The 20113-nt window shown below is 45.8% G+C and overlaps 1 protein-coding gene across 1 annotated transcript in view; it reads left to right on the top strand.

Moving 5' to 3' along the window:
* Positions 1–2788: 2788 nt before the first annotated feature.
* Positions 2789–20113, top strand: part of LOC142564783 (venom metalloproteinase BumaMPs1-like) — a 29646-nt gene continuing 12321 nt past the window's right edge. Inside the window, exons 1-8 of the mRNA XM_075675936.1 lie at positions 2789–3056; positions 3696–3868; positions 5228–5320; positions 8430–8550; positions 8911–8970; positions 9025–9143; positions 9212–9283; positions 19767–19903. Of these exons, the coding sequence (XP_075532051.1) occupies positions 2987–3056; positions 3696–3868; positions 5228–5320; positions 8430–8550; positions 8911–8970; positions 9025–9143; positions 9212–9283; positions 19767–19903 (845 nt within the window). The 5' untranslated portion in view covers positions 2789–2986. The remainder of the gene's footprint in view (positions 3057–3695; positions 3869–5227; positions 5321–8429; positions 8551–8910; positions 8971–9024; positions 9144–9211; positions 9284–19766; positions 19904–20113) is intronic.

Raw genomic sequence — 20113 nt, 5'->3', positions numbered from 1 at the left:
GAAGAAACAGAAATGTCCACTCTTATTGAAATGCCTGTTCAGAGTTGCTGAGCCCTTCGGGGGGAACTTAATGTGCGATAAGGTTCTGTTCGACAGCGCTTAAAATGTTTAAATTCACAGCACTGCTTTCTTCAGGGCGGCACATATTTATTGCAAGGCTGTTGAAGTTATATGCGTGTCATGTGTAAATAAGCTGCCTAGAAATACTTTGCAACAAGCTTCACTCATCTACATCAAGTCGGCTGTTAAGAAAAAGAGGGTCGTATTTGTTCCACTCACACTAAATGTTCTTTCCAAAATATTGGACGCATTAGTCTCACTGACCCTGTAGGTCTCGATTAAAACTTATTTCTCCCAACTTTCTTGCTTGAAACAAAACTCTTGAAGTTTGAATTTATTTCCAGTGCATACAAAGGGCCTTGCATTCCTACGAAAATTGGGACGCACTCGTCTCACTTACACTCAGCGGCATTTTTGGAAAGTGGGACTCATATGCCTCCCTAAAGTTCCAAGCTGTCAAAAAAAAAAGAATGTCTGTAATAAACTCCCTCATAAAACTGGCAGAAACACGCAGGACAAAGCGGAAAAGCTGAGGTCGTACGCAAAAAAGTTTGTGTGCACTTCTCAACCATGCGCCGAATACTAGCAACATCAGCGCGTTTCTGCACGTAAATATATTTACACATGCATTCAGGAGGTCGAGTTTGGCTCACTAGGTATGGCCTCAATGTAGAAAAAATGGGTGCTGATTCGTAGTTAAAGGCGTGAATATAAATGCAGAAAACAGTAACAACCTATCAGGAATCTTGAGAAGTTTTCGCACCAAAGTATGGGCCAAATTTGGGAAGTGTTAAATAATGAAAAATTTTCTCGCTCATGCATTCTCGTCACTAGCTCATGCTAGTAGTGATAAGATATCGACCGCATGAGGTGAGTCTTCCCCGCGAGACTCAAGAGACAACAAGGAAGGCGGGCATCGTGATGATGGAAAAAAGGAAGAATATATTCGCTTTAGTGGTACATGGTTCCGACTCTATCCGGGTCACAAGTGGTTCTGCCTAATACGGAAGACAGGACGGTCCCCTGCAATGTGCAATGTCCCCTTTAATAACCCCTCGCGTACATCCCTTGCATTTGTTGGAGAGGTCTGCAGCGGAAGGGCCATTTACTTCTCGTGGCCTTGCGGTAGTCGAAGTCTGCACGTGGTTGCGCCACGTGAAGACTTGTGTCAAGTTCAGAAGTCGACGACCTCCTCCTACAGTGGCTCTGGTTAACCGTGTCAGCTCAACACATGACAGGAGCCATGCGATCACGCTTTCTCGGGTATGAGGGTAATCACCTGGACACGGGAAAATGACTTTGAATGTTTGCCACACTTGAGGGGTCGAATTTCCAGGCCGATCATAGCAGTACCCACTCACGAAATCTTTCTCGCAGGAATTGCTGACATATTTAGATAAAAGGCAGCCCCAAACAAACGCCATAGAAATGGCATTTTGCCGCCAACATCCATTTCTGCGCACATGATGAAGTGGGACGTACATGTCCCTCAGTCCTGCAAAGGTTTAGCCTGACGGCCATCATGTCACTTGATTAACATTTCGGGCATTGAAACCTACAAGCAAGAGGTGGGAGCGAAAGATGGTTATTTCATGCTTACGAGAAACACCCCGAGACACCGGCAACCGTTTTGGAGGATAGTTATTATAAGCTTCTTTGACATTTGCGATCTGATCAAATATTACGCAACCAATTACCACACTGAGGTTAGTAGTATCGCTCAAATAGTCACTACACGCTAAGGATTTCCCCCGTATGCATGAAGGATGGTTAAAACTGCCCAGAGAAGCGAAGACAAGAGCAAGGAACTCGCAATACACCACGAGCGCTCCTTCCTCTTGTCCTCGTTTTTTTCCTGCAGTTTTAAGCTTCCTTCAGGTATGAAGCCAGCAAGAACCTCCCTATGTGCGTCCCTGAATTTTTCGTTTGATAATCAAGCTGACTCAAACCAAAGTTTCTGCTAAAAAGTCATTATTGTGAGTTAGGTAATAGTTTACGACTCTGGAGGAGGGTGGTTCGAGAGGTAAATAATGTAATACATGTTCAAGACAATGTGAGTTGTTCCTTTGTCATGCACTGCAGAGCGCAGCTGCGTGAAACATTGTTTTCATTAGAACATTTAGCGAGCACGCTCTGGAGCCTTTCACACACGTCGGCGATGCAGGCAACGTTTGCTGCCAGTTGTCGCAGAATTGAAAAGCGAAGTAGAAATGCGAATAAGCACTTTCGAGACAGAGAGTGAGCTACTGAGCTCTGTTCACCAGTTATCTTTATCAGCACGACATCTGAATAGATCCCTTATCACAACTGGCATCTGACAAACAAAGTACGGTTTGGATATTATTTTAGAATGGTACGTATGCATAACAGTTTGTTTTCCAGTGCTGAGAAAAACATGTGGCAGTTTTCTCGAAAGCTGCACTTTCAACAACCAATACACTTGATAAATATATCTAACGATGGTATTGAATATATCTGTGACATTTGCTATTGCAAAGTTAAGATCTCTTCGGTGTTCATGTGCTGAAATAACGCGAATAGGTCGCACAGAAGAGCCTTGGCAGAAGCGTTCCGTTATCCCGCTCGGAAAAGTCAACACCACCTTCAGTTACGCGGCTTTTAATTTTTATTGTTATCATAAGTGAGTTCCATCGTGTCAACGTCTCTTGACATAAAGTCGCTCATACAACGTCCCATCTGTATAACATTAAGTTGGTTATGTATGTAGGACAAGGCGCTTCCCTACTTTTTATTACCAGGAGAAAAATACTCGTTAAAAATACAACGTGCACTGTTGTTTGCTCGCAGTTAATGCTTCGCTTGGACGTTGGATGGTCACTCATGCTTTAAGGACTCTTTCCGCCGAACTCGGAACTTCACACTGATCCCTTAAATTCGGCGAGTGTGGGTACGCCTATTCACCGACATGAGGATTATAGACTTTGCTAGCGTCCCGCAGCTAGTGTGTTTGTTCCTATGTTGCCACAGCGCTAAATGTGAGTAATAGTGCGTATAACTTCACTTTTAATAAACCATTCATCAGTAGTATGCTAGACATGCCGCCAGCTAAGCCTCTCTGGAATTCATCAAATAGCCTCTCTCTGTTTTCTTTGCACCTAACATTGCCGTATGTCTTCTTGTAGACATACACAATATGAAAAGGTAATCGAACAGGAGCGGAAAAACTCATAAAGTTTATCTAGGACGTATTCTACAGTTATTCCTGCAGGTTCGATATGGCTACGCGACACTATTTTTCAAAGAGTCGCCAGTCGATTCCTAAGGTACAGCTCGCGCGGTTTGTGAAAACATATCCCAGAAAGGCTACAGAAATAAACGGTGGCCAATAGAAGTGACAGAGTATGTTACGAGCGGAGTTTCTTTTTTAACTCGCAGTTGCAGAAAGACATATAGGAATGGATGTTGCTATTGATATTGATAGTGCTTTGACATCAGTTAAATTGGGTGTGTGTCAGCGTGCCAATGGATGAAAAGTGAAGCCCAACATACTTATAGTGCATTTTGTTTTGTGGCTACGCATATGGGCATAACCAACACCCAAATAGGCACAACACTTCTTACGCTCAGGATGGTTCAAACCAAGTGACTTCTGACTGATCAACATTTTTTTTCAGTGCCAAAATATCAAGCTATTGTTTATCCCGAGGTATTTGATGCACGTGACGATGAAGACACTACAGTTCTTAGAATAAATGATGATATAACTCTCAACCTAAAGCCAAGCTCTGTCCTACACCCGGAGTTCTTTTTGAGGACCTATCGTCAAGGAGTTCCACAGCACACCTATGTAAGAACACCCTATCAATATACAATACGTTTTCAGTCATCGTGAATACACTTACTTTTTAAATATCGAAACCATGTCTTCCTGAAGGATCCTGTGAATATTATGTAATATTGATGGGAGAAAACAGCGCAAAATAAACACGGACAAGGGAGGAACACAGGACCGCGCGGGTCCTCTGTTCCACCCTTGTCCGTGTTTATTTTGCGCTGTTTTCACCCATGGACTCGTACCTACTAGCTCGCATTCATACCCTTCTAAGTAATAATGGTTACAATGTAGAACATTTCCATCTTCATTAGATATTTAATATCAGAAGGTAAATCCATTATCAGCCGAAACTGGGCAGGGCTAACTAAAAAATGATGGGATTGATTTTTAAGGCGAAAGCCTTAATTGGCTCATGCCACCGATGGCCTTGAAAAACAATGCTTCGCCCGGTCCAATGGCGCAAGAACTATCATCATCAGCAATCGCCCATACACCCTCTAAGCAAGCAAAATGCAATAGCTCATCCCTCTCGTAATGCAGAGGTTATAAGCACTCAGCAAAGTGAATCGTATAGTGCATAGATTCATTGGAATCACGTGTACAACGCACAGAAATGTTGCGTCTGTTCGAGTGGTGGAAAAAAAAAGAACCGCGTGACCTTCTCGATGGCTCATACAGTTGCAAGCAAGCAAGAAATGCAATAGCTCGTATTCCCTTAAGGGAGATGCTGCAAGCGCTCAGCAAAGTGAATCGAGCAGTGCATACATTCATTGATATCACCCATGAAACACAAAGAACAGCACACGTTTCAATCCCTTGCTGTGAGGGTGCAATGTAAAGTCGAAGAGAAATGTTGTTGGTGCGAGTCTGGCCCCGCTATGCCAGCGCGCGCAGCTGCAGATAAGCGTCGAAAACGAGCCAAAGAAGCCGAACTGTGAAAGCAGGAACGCGACGATGCGAGACGGCGCATTACCCAGGGTGCAGCAGGCTTCCGCCTTCACGTGTTCGAGGAGTGTAGCATGATGCCGCACTTTTTTGGTACAGTGAACATAATTCGTCATTGGTGTGATTAGCAGGTATCTATAATAGTGCGGTCGTATAGCACTGGTTAAACAAGGATTCTTATATTTTACCTTCGTCAATCATCCACGCCGTAATTCATTTCGCGAAGGATGCATTGGTTTGCATACAGCCACCATTTCTTATTCCCGTGCTAGATGTTAATGTTTGCCGTCGCAAACATATACGGTGTATTTATATTTTCGGCCTACTGATGTTGTACATGGAGGGATGGCTATCGTAGCTTTATTTAAAGAGGCACATATCTACAATTCATCTCATGTGCACTAACGGACTTGTTTTTTGTTTCAGTTTAACGTCGAATTTCTTGAGCGAAATTTGTACGACGATGAAAAACGTTTTGCAGCAGTTATAATGACAGAAGAAGATGGCGCTTTGCAATTGGTGAGATGTGGAACGTAAATTTTATCAAAGATCATTCTGCAATAGATGGGCTGCGTTGTCAATGCTGAATATCGCTTTAATCAGGCGCCCAGAGCTTATGTCAGCTCAACGCTAGGCAGGTTCGCTGATCCCGCCTGTAGTGACCAAAGCCACTTAAATGACCTTGCCCTGCAGCATCCTACATATAGATACACAAAGGCAGTCCTTCCGTAATCCTGCACCTAATTGAGTCCTACGGTGAACGCTGCAGCATATTGGAAGGTTTTTTTTACAGCAATCATTTACATATAAGCCGTTCGCCATAACCGTACAAGCACTGAGTGCATTAAAAAGGGCATAAATAACGTACCAAAGCCACATTTTATTTGTACAACAGCTTTTGACTCATACCACCAACGGCCTCTGAGGATGTTTGAATAAACTAATTTGATTTGATTTGATTGTATAAGCACCTTCCTCTTGCATATTACCAGAGAATAATCGTTATGTTCTAAAAGACCAATAAACTACTAGAAACGAAAGACCCCCCCTCGCAATCAGGATTATTAACATCTCACATGCACGCGATTGAAGGACGGTGCCAGCCTGCGCAATCGCATTTGCGCACTGAACTGAGTCCAGATTGCAGTGAAAATAAAATTGTCAAAAAGCACTCTTGTTAATATTTCAAACGAAAAAAAATATCTTAGGTGCTTATCATTACCGCAGACGCACTACGGACGAAAATGTCTTGTTTCTCTCTGATGTAATATTGCTCTGTCAACTCATGGGCAGAAGCTATGTTTGTTTCTGCCGTGTAGACACGTTGGAAATTTAAATAATTGAGCTTCGAGCGCCCGCAGTAATATCTTATTATGAGGCAAACCGTGGTGGCTAATCCGAAATAGTTATGACCATCTGGGGTTCTTTAGCTTGCACCCAAGTTTCAGTTGACAAACTTTTTGAACTTTGCCGGCAGTGAACTATCGTCTCCGGAGCTGGGATCGAACACAGGACTTCGAGCTCAGCGGCGCAATGCCATAGCCTGTGGGTAATCCCGGTGGGTTCGGTAGATATTATAGTAGGCTCACATGCTACATGCAGGAACCATAGTGCATGAGCAGTTTGCAATGGTCTTAATGTTGATAGAAAGCTCGCACTCCCTTCCATATTCGACATCGAGTAAAGCGACAATGTCATTGCGGAACAGAAACAAGCAATGATACTCCTGTTGCCCCGCGCAACAGTGAACGTGAAATCCGCGATTGTATGGTATAATAAGCATGTATTTTTGGTCATCTCATTTCATTGTCTGCCTGGTACGATTTCGGTGAGCAGATTCTCTTTTGTACGCTGGCTACATTTTCCAGTTTTTTTACGCTGCCCTACTATGTACCCGAAAAGTAGGACCGCCAACCACGCTTTGGGGTGTGGCATGCAGATTTAGGTAAATTAAACGAATGATCGCATGCCACGTATTGAGGTTTTTGTATCAAAACTGAGACAGAAGCCCGTAGCTCAATTTCATGACGATCATTTCCAACTTTCCATATAGTTGCCGTACAGTGACGTAATGTATTTATTTTGATAATTATTGCACGGACCGTTTGGGTGTGTCTTGCAAACGAAGTACGCCTGTTAAGGTAATTAATCTGTAGCGACGTGATTAGGACTAACTATGATCTTCAAGTAAAATGTGTACATTCAGAAACGATCAGGACATCACTATGTGTAGTTCGACCGTAATTGACGGTAACTGCTTTAACGAACAGTTAGCCGCGCAAGAAAACAGATCCACGAAGCGTGTGCGCTCGACCAATACTATTTCGCGCATCGCTAACCTGCGCGAATGAATATTTCGTGGCCACGTAGCTCAGGTCTGTAAAACCCGCCGTGGTTGCTCAGTGGCTATGGTGTTAGGCAGCTACGCGCAAGGTCGCGGGATCGAATTCCGGCCACGGCGGCCGCATTCATATCGGGGCGAAATACGAAAACACCAGTGTGCTTAGATTTAGGTGCACGTTAAAGAACCCCAGGTGGTCGAAATTTCCGGAGTGCCCCATTGCGGCGTGCCTCAAAATCAGAAAGTCGTTTTGGCACGTTAAACCCCATAATTTAATTAAATTAAGTCTTTACCAGATGTCTCACTAGGTCAGATGATTATCGAATAAGAAACATTTTGACATTTGAGGGAGTGACCACCCCGGACGGCTTAAATTAAACGGTTACAAATTGTGCCTCATCGGTGTAAGAGAGCGGGAACACATGGACTGAGGATAACAGAACAGCGCTTTGTTTCTACTGAGTACTGAAAGCGGAACTTTTTGTGATTTCCCTATGACGACGGATCATGAGAGGAAAATCAGCATGTACTACACGTTAGAAGGAAGGACGCATAATAAGTAATCCACTTAGAACAAATTTCTGGTTTTCAATTCTTGGTGAGAGTGTCGAGATAAGGTTCTCCTATGCCGCTATTTGAAGATGTGCTCCTTGTCGCTGCGGGGTCCTGATGCACTAGTTAACGTTGCGCAAGTGACTTGATTTCTGCGCCGGGAATATTGATTTCTACGAGCTCAGAATATATTCTAATCGCTTGAACAAGTTTCGGAAGTGATTAAGCCGATGGTAATTTTCATTATTGTGGGCTCATCCCTGACATAGTGGTGACAACGCACGCGGTACATGGGCGGATAGGTAGAACTTGCCAGTTAGGTGAATTGTTAGTCTTTTATAGGCTTTAGTTTGACCCACTGTGTTGCCATGTTCTTGAACTCTTGAGAGGGTTCACCACCATAACCCATTTTAGTACTGCGATCTAAAATGCACATACATTCTTCACGATCAGTAATCTTTCCGCATTATTTGATACAACGTTTAAAGATGCGGTCTTAAAACGTCTATGCTGCTGTTTATTTTAGCATGAAAGTGCAACACAAATTGAATGGGGGGTATTAAGGCGCTTGCTATTAAGCCATGACTGAAATATTTGCCTCGTCCAATGGCTGATGGAAGTTTTTTTTTAGGTAAGATACATGTTATATTCCTTTGGCTGTAGCACAGGTGGCTTGACTGACGGTTGGGAGGTGGAAATTATATCTGCTCGCTTAAGCAAGTGACCCTTTTGCAGAAAGGCGTCGTTGGTCCAAATTTGAAAATTATGCCTGCTGTGGGCATGGAACGATCAGAAAGTGGACATCATCCCCATATCCTTGAATCTATTCATGACACCGACGACGACTATGTTTATGGTGTGTATGATCGCTTTCTTACTTAATAAATTTATATTTTTGCGAGTTCAAGCAGTTACAGCCCACCTACGTTCGGACAACGGTTTCAGTGCTTCAATACACTACCGGCGCTTACACAGCGCGGAAATTCAATGTTTTAGCACAGATTCAGGAAGCGTCCATACCGGCGCTGAGACTCTCTACGCCAACTTCGCAGTTATCACTGTTCAAAATCAGCTAGGATGTGCTCCGCTAATTGGAGGCAAAGCTACTGCAGCTGAAACCTAATTTGCAATTTATAGCCTCCTATCTTTTCTCTTGGTTGCTATACCAATGATCATGTTTTCTGTGAGGTAATTTAGGTTATTCTTCGATTTGCAGGTAAACTTCCAGAGGAAAGACAAAGCCAGCTTTCTGCCCGCTCCTTGAAGTTAGATTCAAGTAAGTAAATAAATACTCAAGGTTGTGTAAGTTGACTGCAGTCGCTCTTTTCAGAGGCTTACAACATCGAAATTGTGTACCCCGAAGTATTTGTGGTTGTTGACTCCGAGTTTTATCGAGAATTCAGAAGCAATGAAGACATGCTATTCTACTTGATGGTCGAATTCAGAGTTGTGAGTACAGGTTTACAAAGTGCGGGAATTTCATTGCCCTTGGTCCGAATCGTTATTTACTTTTTCAGGTGAACCTCCGTTATAGGACAGTGTCGAATCCTAAAATTCAACTCGTCTTTCGTGGCATTGAAATCACCACCGTGAGTACTTGATCACTATTACTTGTGGCTCCGCACTTGCCAGCATTTTTTTTTCTAGTCGACTCTTCGTGCATGCCCAACTCTTAGTCGCCATTATAACTGGCTGACAATATTTTGGTGGGGCCGAGATAGAGCAGAAGCAGAAGGGTAATATTTCTCAATGTGTTTTATATTACGTAATTTCTTAATTGGGGTACTCAAGTCTAAGTTGCTCGTAACGTATGGCGTCTTGGCGCTGCACATAGGCTGAATGCAAACAGCTTTCTTGAATTTTGTGTAAACAATCATGATCGTGCTCATGGAAGCGACGGCTCCAGCCTGGTACCAACTCCGCTCTGATCTTTCTGCGACTTGCAGTGTCCATGACAACAAAATGCCGACAAACGCTGTCGCGTTCACTCAGCTCAGACAGACGACAAAGATTGGGCATTAGATGATCGCTGTTTTTGAGTAAGGTTTGCCGGTCGGGACCTGGTAGCAAGGCGGGATATTTTAAGCTGGCGTACCCTGTTTTGGAATGCTTTAGCTGATGACGGCCGCTGCTTTACGTTCCTTGCGAGAAGAAAAAGAAGGTAACTGTGGTGGTAAGCATCCCCCAGGAATCTTATTACCCTCGGCGCTGCTTGCTTGGCAATTATTACTTGGAACAGTAGCCGTGTCACTAACGCGACGGACACAACAAATGTTGCAAGACGAACACTAGACAGACGTAGCTGTATTTATTGCGCCCTACGATGCTGCATTGGTTATCGCTTTATTTATAAGCCGAATATTCCGAGAAAAAATATTGACCCCTAACCTACAGATTGATACTCGTAAGAGATCACCCATCGTACTGATTTACTATATTAATTCTCAGGGAGCACCACGTCAAGCCCTGCCCTTTTCTCAGGCACTACTTTCTCAAACTCTAACATAGTGTGGAGAGTAATTATTGCACTGCTGAATTGGTTGGAGGCACTGGCGTCGCGTGTCGCTGGCTGGCACACCCAGAGCTACATCTAGTACACATAAAATACCCAAGATAGTGTCTGGAATGATGGCCGTTGCGATAGCACAACTTGTAGCGAAGCGCACGTGTAATGCGGAGATTGTGAGCCAGAACTACGCCAACAGCAATTTATCTCTTCGTCCATCTTTAAGGGTTCTTCACTAATTTCTACATCTTAATTTCGGCCTGCTCTAAGTTCCCCTATAATTTCCTTGGTTGGCTCCATAGTCTTATGACTTTGTATGATCCTGATTTAAAAATATCTAGCCCCTTGGTTAACCACTTCTTGTGGACTGAATTATGAACTCGAAATGCTCACCGAGTGCCGGCGTATGCGTTTTACCTTTTGTTTAATGTTAAACCTGCTTACCCAGTCTAAAGGAGGGAACACCGCAAAACAGCATGAACTCACTAATTTTTTGCTTTTGAAACAAAGACAGATGGCGCCGTAATTGCAACTTATTATATTGACAACTAGCGTGGTGGGGCAGCTGCTCCGACATTTGCAACAATGGAATGCATGTGGAGAAATCAACGTACATGCACGTACGGGTTCATCGGACACTTAAAAGGAAAAAGAGTGAACACAAACAGGTACATGAAAGATATTTTCTTAGTACATGCAATTACAGGCAACGATATGAAATACTGTTGCAGAGGAATAAAGAATAACAATACTAATGGGACTTCATCGAAAAAAAATCGAAAAACATCGAAAAAACGCAACTTCTTGCCACAGGTGATGGTCATGTGGCCTACAGCAAAATTATTATAGTTTCCTTAGTTGGGAAATGATAATTTTGCACTTGACAGAGACTGGCGCGATTCTAATAACAGTACGTGTACAGGGCAACATGTTTTGATGAATGCCTGTTTATACGGGCAACAAGGCGTGGTTGCTACTCAAGACAGAGGCATAGGTGATTTCAATCTCTAATGAATATCTACCACGTTGCTTTGAAAATTGCGATGCAAAAGGCGATAATGTTGCTTTGCAGTTACAATTTTCATTTTAGTTGATACCCAAACTTGCATGAGCAGTTGTCAATGAGGCTGCGTGGTACCGATGCTTTACTAGCTTAGTGCAGCCACTCAGGTTGCAATAAATTCAACGCTGACTAATAATGTTACGCGAAGGATGAGTCGGTAAGACGAGCCACTATTTACAGGTTATATTTACAACAGCTGTTGCAGCGCTGACAGGTTAGATTCACAGCGCGAGCCCAGTTCATTCTTCCTCCTCGTTACTCGAGTGATGGTGCCCACGCGCCTCGTTCAAACAATCAGATACCACACGCGTGTAGCATAATCCCCCGGCGGCAGAAGCGACGTCCCGGAGCCTCTAAATGTCATAACTGGGAGGGTGATACTGCTTCAGTCGGGTAACGTGCTCGATATCACTGGACTGGTAAGCACATGGGCCGTCAGGGGTGATTTCGTAGGTGACGGGAGTCACGGCATAAAGCACTCGGTATGGGCCTGTGTAACTAGACAGCAGTTTTTGTGACAGGCCGACCTGACGCGACGGAGACCATAGAAGCACCAAAGAATCAGGCCGGAAGTGCACATCTCGGTGTCGCCGGTCGCACAAACGCCTTTGACTCTTGGGATTTCAGAAGGCGCTTACGGGCAATTTCTCTTACGTGGGCACTGTGGGCGATGGCATCAAGTGCTTATTCACTGGTCGGTGCCGCGTGAACAGGGACGGTTGTGTCGAAGGGCAGTGCTGGTTCTCACGCGAACAGAAGGAAAAATGGAGAATAACCGGCCGTCTCGTGGCGCGAGGAATTACAAGCAAATTTGGCAAATGGCAGAGTGAGGTCCCAGTAAGTATGGTCTGAAAAGACATATTTCGCGAACATGTCTGTGAGAGTGCGATTGAGACGCTCCACGAGGTCATTTGTTTGCGGATGGTATGACGTGGATAGCTCTTGCCTCGTGGCACAGGACTGCAGGATGTCCTAGATAAATTTTGATAGGAATGTCCGGCCATGGTCTGTGAGAAGTTGTCGCGGAGCCCCATGTAATAAAATCACGTCGCGTAAGAGAAAATCAGCGACATATGAGGCGCAGCTTGTAGGAAGCGCTCAGGTGATGGCGTAGCGCGTGGCGTAATCCGTGGCAGCAGCGATTCATCTGCTTCCAGAGGCAGAAATAGAAAAAGGGCCTAGTAAGTTCCAAACCAACCCGAAAGAATGGTAACGCGGGAATGTCGAGTGGTTGAAAGTGCCCAGCAGGTAGCGTCGATGGTGTCTTGCGTCGCTTGAATTTCCCGCACGCAGCTACGTATCTTCGAACGGAGTGAGCAAGCCCTGGCCAAACGAAGCGTCCGCGGATCCGGTCGTAGGTATGTGACACACCCAGTTGACCGGCAGTGGGGAGGTCGTGAAGTTCGTGGAGAACAGCCGAGCGAAGGTGTTTAGGGATCACAGGGAGTAATGCAGGGCCGTCGGGTGAACGTTGTGGTGGTAGAGTACGCCATCTTGAAGTGTGGATAAGGGAAGGGAACTGTCGACAAGTGCCGATTCCAGGCGGTCAATGATAATACGACAGGACGAGTCACGGCGCTGCTCGTCGGCGACATGGAGCAGTGGAAAAACAGAGAGAACACAGGCGTCGGTGTCACTATCAGACGTAGAGGTCGCGTCTTCGACTGGGTAGCGAGATAGGAAATCTGCGTCCTGGCGTTGGCGTCCCGACTTGTCAGTCACTGTGTAGGGATATTCTTGTACCCGGAGGGCCCAACGACCGAGCCTACCAGTAAGATCCTTGAGCGACGAAAGCCAACAGAGTGCACGATGGTCTGAGATTACTGAGAAGGGCTAGTCATATAGATATGGGCGGAACATTGAAACAGCCCAGACGAGATCAGTACATTCAGGTTCGGTAATTGAATAGTTGCGCTCTGCAGTTGTCAGGAGCCGGCTAGCGTAGGCTATAACGCGGTCGTGTCCGTGCTGGCGTTGCGATAAAACGACGCCGATCCCATAACCACTGGCATCGGTTCGGAAGGCTGTAGGTGCGGACGAGTAAAAGTGGGCTAAAACGGGTGGATTGGTGAGAATCGTGATAAGGCGCGAAAATGCGGCAGCCTGAGGGGAACCCTACGTAATAGGCACGTCTTTCTTCAGAAGTTGAGTGAATGGTCGAGCGATCGCTGCGAAACCTTTCACGAACCATCGGAAATAAGAACAGTGTCCCACAAAACTCTGAATGTCTTTGACAGACTGAGGCACAGGAAAAGCCGTTACTGCTAGAACCTTCTCCGGGTCGGGTTGTACTCCGGAAGCATCTACGAGATGACCAAGCACTGTAATCTGTCGGCGGCCGAAGTGGCACTTCGATGAGCTTAATTGGCGCCAAACCTTGCGGAAGACGTCAAGGATAGCTGCGACGCGCTCATGCAGCGCCTCAAATGTAGGATAAAACACAAGAACGTCGTTGAGCTAACAAAGGCAAGTTGACCATTTGAAACCTTGAAACAGAAAATCGATCACCCGTTCGAACGTGGCGGGGGAATTGCATAAACCGAACGGCATAACGTTGAATTGGTAGACGCCATCTGGAGTGACTATAGTGGTCTTCTTGTGGTCTTGCTCATAGACGGAAATCTGCCAATAACCAGATCGAACGTCTATGGACGAAAAGTATTCGGCACTGGGAAGACAATCAAGAGCATCGTCGATTCGTGGTAAAGGGAAACGTCCTTTTTAGTAATTCAGTTTAGGTGGCGGTAATCAACGCAGAAACACCACGTGTCATCTTTCTTTTTGATGAGCTCGACTGGCGACGCCCATGGACTCGACGACGGCTCAACAATGCCTCTGGCGAGCGTCTTGTTTACTTCCTGCTGAATAACTTGCCGCTCTGCCATGGACACGCGATACGGTCGGCGGTGAATGGGAACACCATCACCAGTGTATATCCGACGCTTAACAAGGGATGTCTGACCAAGTGGTCGATTGTCAGTGTCAAATATGTCGAGGTAGGAAAGCAAAAGGCGATATAGGGCGGCTGCTTGGTCAGGTGCGCGGACCGGAGCGATCATGGGACGCAGTGGACGTCGAGGTTCAAGGCATTCTGCTGGTAATCAGACGCGTCGGCTGCAAAAGCAGTGACGTGGTCGTCTATCACTGACCGGAGCGTGGCTAGCGCTATGTCTTCAGGTAACACTTGCTTCGTCAAGCCAAAATTGATAACGAGGAGGCACATCCGATTAACGACAAGCGTTACGACGTAGTGTGGCACAGAGATGTCGCGCGCCAGAAGAACATCACGAAAAGGTGCGACGACATAGTCGCCATCAGGCGCGGCTGCCGTTGATGCCAATTCGATAAAAGTTAGGGCTTTTGGAGGTAAGGGAGCAAACGATGTAGCGCAGAGGGTGTTCGGTTGTCCGGGCGAACGTCTGAAAGAAGAGGAAGATAGAGGCACAGCGTACCGCTGGAACAGTCGATGAGGGCAGAATGCGTCGTCAGAAAGTCGAGCCCCAAGATTAGGTCATGAGGGCAATTGGTCAGCACGGTGAAGAGGACTGGAACTTGGCGGCCCGCCACTCCTATGCGAGCAGTGCACATACCCCTGACGGCAACAGTGGTGCCATTGGCGGCGGGTACGGCTCGAGTGATGGCAGGCGTAAGAACTTTTTTGAAGCGACGACATAGGTTAGCACTCATTATGTACACTTGTGCTCCAGTATCAATTAATGTCGCCAACGGAACACCATCTACGTCTACTTCAATTAGATTCTTGTTGGCGAGGAGCGTCAACGGAGGCTTTGGACAGGACGAACGTGATGCAGCAATACCTCCAAGAGCTGCATGGCCTAGTTTTCTGTCCGTCGGTTTGGCGAGCAAAAGCGGTGAGGTTGGCGTGAGGGGGAGCGACGGCGTTGAGGCGATGGCGATCGCACGGAGCAGCGGCTGTCAGACGCATCAGAAGTAGGGTACAGACGGCGAGCGTCGGCGCATGGGCGAGAAGCAGGGTATGAGCTTCAGTACGGCGGCATCCAGGTGGTGCGGCATTGGCGGGATACATGACCAACGCGGTGGCAGCGGAAGCAGATCGGTTTGCCGTCTGGAGTTCACCGTTCAGCAAGATTGCGTGGTGTGGGAACGAAATACTGGTCATTACAGGTTGTGGACATGGGAATGGGTGCCGAATCAGGCCGGGAGACAGAGCAGGCGGTAGGTAATCCAAGGTTTGCAATTTCTTGCCGCACAACTGCTTGAATAACGGAAATAGTGGGAGCCGCTTGGTCAAAGGTACCGTCACGGGGTCGTGGATGAATGGCGCCCGGACTCGTCGCTTCAATCTCACGATGAACGATGCGTGTGACGTTCTCTTCAAATGGTTGTGTGGCGGTAAGAGTTGAGCAAGAGGATGTTACAGGGGCGTTTGGGAGCCGGAAAAACTGTAGGACGACGCGGCGTCTTTTGGCTACCTCGAAGCGGCGGCATTCTTTGACGATGGCGTCGATGGTAGAAACATCGTTATTGACGAGGAAATTTAAGGCGTCGTCCACGATGCTTTTTAGGATATGATATATAAAAAGGCAATCAGAAATAGAATCAGGTACACCTTAGACTTCTGTCAACCAAAAGACCAAGCAGGATTTCATAAAGGCTACTCAAAAATAGACCATATTCAGGCTATCAATCAGGTGAAATGAGCGGAATATAACCAACCCTTATATATAGCTTTCATTGATTACGAGAAAGCGTTTGATTCAGTCGAAACCACAGCAGTCATAGAGGCATTACGGAATCGGGGTGTAGACGAGCCGTATATAAAAATACTGAAACATGTCCATAGCGGCTCCACAGCAACCGTAGTCCTCCATAAAGAAAGAAATAAAATCACAATAAAGAAAGGCGTCAGGCAGGGAGATTCGATCTCTCCAATGCTGTTCACAGCGTGTTTACAGGAGGTATTCCGAAACCAGGATTGGGAAGAATTGGGGATAAGAGTTAATGGTGAATACATTAGTAACTTGCGATTCCCTGATGATATTGCCTTGCTTAGTAACTCAGAGGACCGAATGCAATGCATGCTCACCGACCGAGCTGGAGTGGCAAAGCAGAAGGGTGGGTCTAAAATTAATCTGCAGAAAAATAAAGTAATGTGTAACAGTCTCGGAACAGAACAGCAGTTTACGATAGGTGGCGAGGCAATGGAAGTGGTAAGGGAATACGTCTACTTAGGGCAGGTAGTGACTGCGGATCCGGATCATGAGACTTAAATAATCAGAAGAATAAGAATGAGCTGGGGTGCGTTTGGCAGGCATTCTCAGATCATGTACAGCAGGTTCCCATTATCCCTCAAGAGAAAAGTGTATAACAGCTGTGTCGTACCAGTACTCACCTACGGGGCAAGATACTGGAGGCTTAAGAAAAGGGATCTGCTTAAATTTAGGACGACGCAATGAGCTATGGAAAGAAGAATGATGAGTGTAACGTTAAGGGATAAGAACAGATTGGGTGAGGGAACAAACACGAGTTAATGGGCATGGAAATGGGCATGGATGGGCATGTAATGAGGAGTGAAGATAACCGATAGCCATTAAGGGTTGCGGACTGGATTCCAAGAGAAGGCAACAGTAGCAGGGGGCTGCAGAAAGTTAGGTAGGCGGATGAGATTAAGGAGTTTGCGGGGACAAGAAGGCCACAACTAGCACATGACCGGGGTAGCTGGAGAAGTATGGGACAGGCCTTTGCCTTGCAGTAGGCGTGGCCAGGCTGGTGATATATCAACACTGCGGCTGAAAGCATGTGCAGGCAAAACGAAAAAGAAATGCGGCGGATAGTCGAAAATAAATTATGATTGAAAATGGAATACTTGAAGTGTAATGAAAATTTATTTGTACACAATGTGCTTGCCCTAATAAGATCACTGTAATTTGGTGGACTTGATGGGCACATCGTGCTCTTTGAAGTGTTATATCAGCCGATGTTGCTTTTTCCAATGTTCCGCCAAATGGTTCAGAAACGTTCGCAAGACATTGAAAGAAGCTTTGCACTTGTTACGGGTAATTGCGTCAAAGAGCCACGGATCTCGTGCCGACATGGCTCGACAACTAGTCGAGTCGACAAACAGCGCATTAAACGGCAAGCGCAGTCCCATCGCTTGCAACAAGGCAATGGTCGAAACTCATTGTAGTAAAGGAGGATAGGAGCATTAGTGATGCTGCCAAATCTGACCCTAATTCCAGCAATTCAAGAGCACGTATATTCTACTACTACCTCGGAGCCTATTTAAGGCGACTCTTTATTCAATGTCATCGCATTTTCCCTTCTCAACCAAGTTCAACGATCATCTGCCATGGCGTTACCTTACTATCAAGGCTAAAGCATCGTCAAAACTCCGATCACCACAAATGAATCTCTCTCGCGGGTACTGTGTAATGAAAAGCCGCAGCTGCTGACTCAGAAGAATGCCGCGTTTGCCTTCGTCGGTCGAAAAAATCCTGGAAATTAAGGTACTCGACCATAAAGGACAGAAGACGCACAAGTCTTAGTAATTACACCGCAGGCCAAGAATAACGCAGTCAAAGCAAATAATACGCCGAGTAGCATCAGTGCGGTTGGCATCCACACTAACCCGCTCAGTGCCTCAAAAAAGTTCTCAAAAAGCCAGGCATTTTCTAAAAGAAATAATACCTTCCAGCTATTTCCCATTATTCGTCAACGCATACTGAATGCAGGCTTCTGATGCATTTGGTCACGAGTGACACTGCGTTCCGACACACCGAAATGCACCGGATACCTTTACTCCGAACGTCTGGCCTACCTTCTTAGTCCAAAAATAACTTCTTAATCAGGAATACGCGCCTCAATCCGCCTGTGTTTGTTTGCTTCTCCCTTTTTATCTTTCTCGTCGGGGGGAATTTTCTGTTCGGAACTTGCGAGTTACGAGCTGCGGAGCCCCAGATCACCTCGTGTCAGCAGGGACTGGTGTCCAGTGCCTGAAAGTCACGTGAGCTGTCTAATGTGCGCCGCTCCCGCATTCGCAGCGGACCTTCAACGCCTTTTGTGGCTTTTCCCAGGAGCGAGGAATATTCGAGAAATGATTTTAAGATCTACTAAGCTTAACAGATTGGACAGACTGTTATAGTCGTTGTCTCAAGGGCGCTAATCTCGCTAAGCCACTAGCGCCATTTCTGTATGAGATGAGCGTCCAAGTTTTTATTTAACTACACCTTCACGCAGTAAATAAGCCTGCCGGAAACAAAAGTGTTGCACTAATACCCCTATAGGAACGCCTTATATGAGTCGCTTAGAACATGTGACATTGGCACAGTCCGATATCGAGGAAAGCTAAGATAGAGGTAAACAGGTAAAGCCGGAGTGCACTATTTTGTGTTCTTTGTTCAACATTTTCTTAGCCCGGCCCCACATATATGTATAAAATAAGGAAAGAGGCAATCTCACTATAGCAATGAGCAGTTGATTAAAGCACAAAGCCGTATAATTCCGACGTGAGAAAGAGAGAGCAAATGATAAATGAAAGCTAGGGAGGTTAACAAGGACTGAGCCTGGTAGGCTACCCTACTGTGGGGAAAGGGAAAAGGGGAAAATAATAAAAGAAGAGAAAGTCCACTGGGGATATCGCCTGGTCACTCAGTCTGGATCACAGACGCTGACTCAATCAGGTAGCTTTCAAATATCGCCGCAGCGCTTTTGGGGCCTTTTGTAGCTGCGATATGCGAGGCCATCGTCCCAAGACCTTGTTCAAGACGAACGTTTGAGTTTAAAGTGAACTGACTGAGAGCTGTGCAGAGGTCATGTCTTTTATTTTTAAAAGAGGGGCAGTAGCACAGTAGATGTTCCATAGTTTCCTCGACACCGCAGGCATTGCACTCGGCGCAATCAGGCATTCCAATCAAAAACGTATATGCATTGGTGAATGCGACGCCCAAGCGTAAGCGGCACGGCATTGATTCCTCATTAAGCGGAAGCCGTTGTAACCGCCGCAGTTGCATAGATGCATCAAGGGAATACAATCGATGTTGGGTGAATTCAGGTGTGTGCGACTTCTCCAATGCCATACGTTGCGCTAGCTTGCTTAAGTGTTAGGCTGCGTCAGTTCGCGATGAAGGTACGGAAACTAGGGTTTCTCCTTCGTGTGCTTTCCTAGCAGCTTCGTCAGCGACGTCGTTGCTGGAGGTACCGCAATGGCCAAGCAGCCACTGAAACACAATGTGGTGCCCTTTCGCGATCATGTTATGGTGCATTTCTCGTATCTACGACAGGAGTTGTACACAGGACCCGAGACAAAGAGATGGCAGAAGACATTGTAAGGCCGCTTTCTAATCGCAGAATATTGCCGACCGATAATTCCGACGTAGTGCCAGTAGTGCCTACAGGGTGGCGAAAAGAGAGCGATATTTCAAACCTCCATGCAGAGATAATGATTGCTGAATCAATGACCATCATTTTGTTTTGATATGGAGGGGTGGACAGTTATGTGTCATATGTTTTTTTTTTATTGCAGTATCAACAAGAGGGCAAGTACTTCAAATATATAGGCGCGGGAATAGATGCCCTTAAATCCCTGTACGCCATCGTTGAATATGTGACGGAAAACAATCAAACCTACGGAAATTACGACCTGGTGTACTTCACAACAGGGTAAGAGCATACCTTCTATCGTTCGACCATTTAAGATGTGCATGTTTAGAAACGGTAATTCAACATTAAGAACAGAAATAGGTAGCGAGTAATATATTCTTTGTGGCTGCTTCCTTGTGAAAAAAATGGTTTCTCGCTGCCTTTGTGAAATGGTAGTAATGTGGGAGAGAAACTCAAACCAGGGACTATAGTTCAGTGACCTCTCCATAT

Source organism: Dermacentor variabilis, chromosome 11, assembly GCF_050947875.1.
Source record: "Dermacentor variabilis isolate Ectoservices chromosome 11, ASM5094787v1, whole genome shotgun sequence".
NCBI classification, from domain to species: Eukaryota; Metazoa; Arthropoda; class Arachnida; order Ixodida; family Ixodidae; genus Dermacentor; species Dermacentor variabilis.
This window is presented reverse-complemented; position numbering and strand designations above follow the sequence as displayed.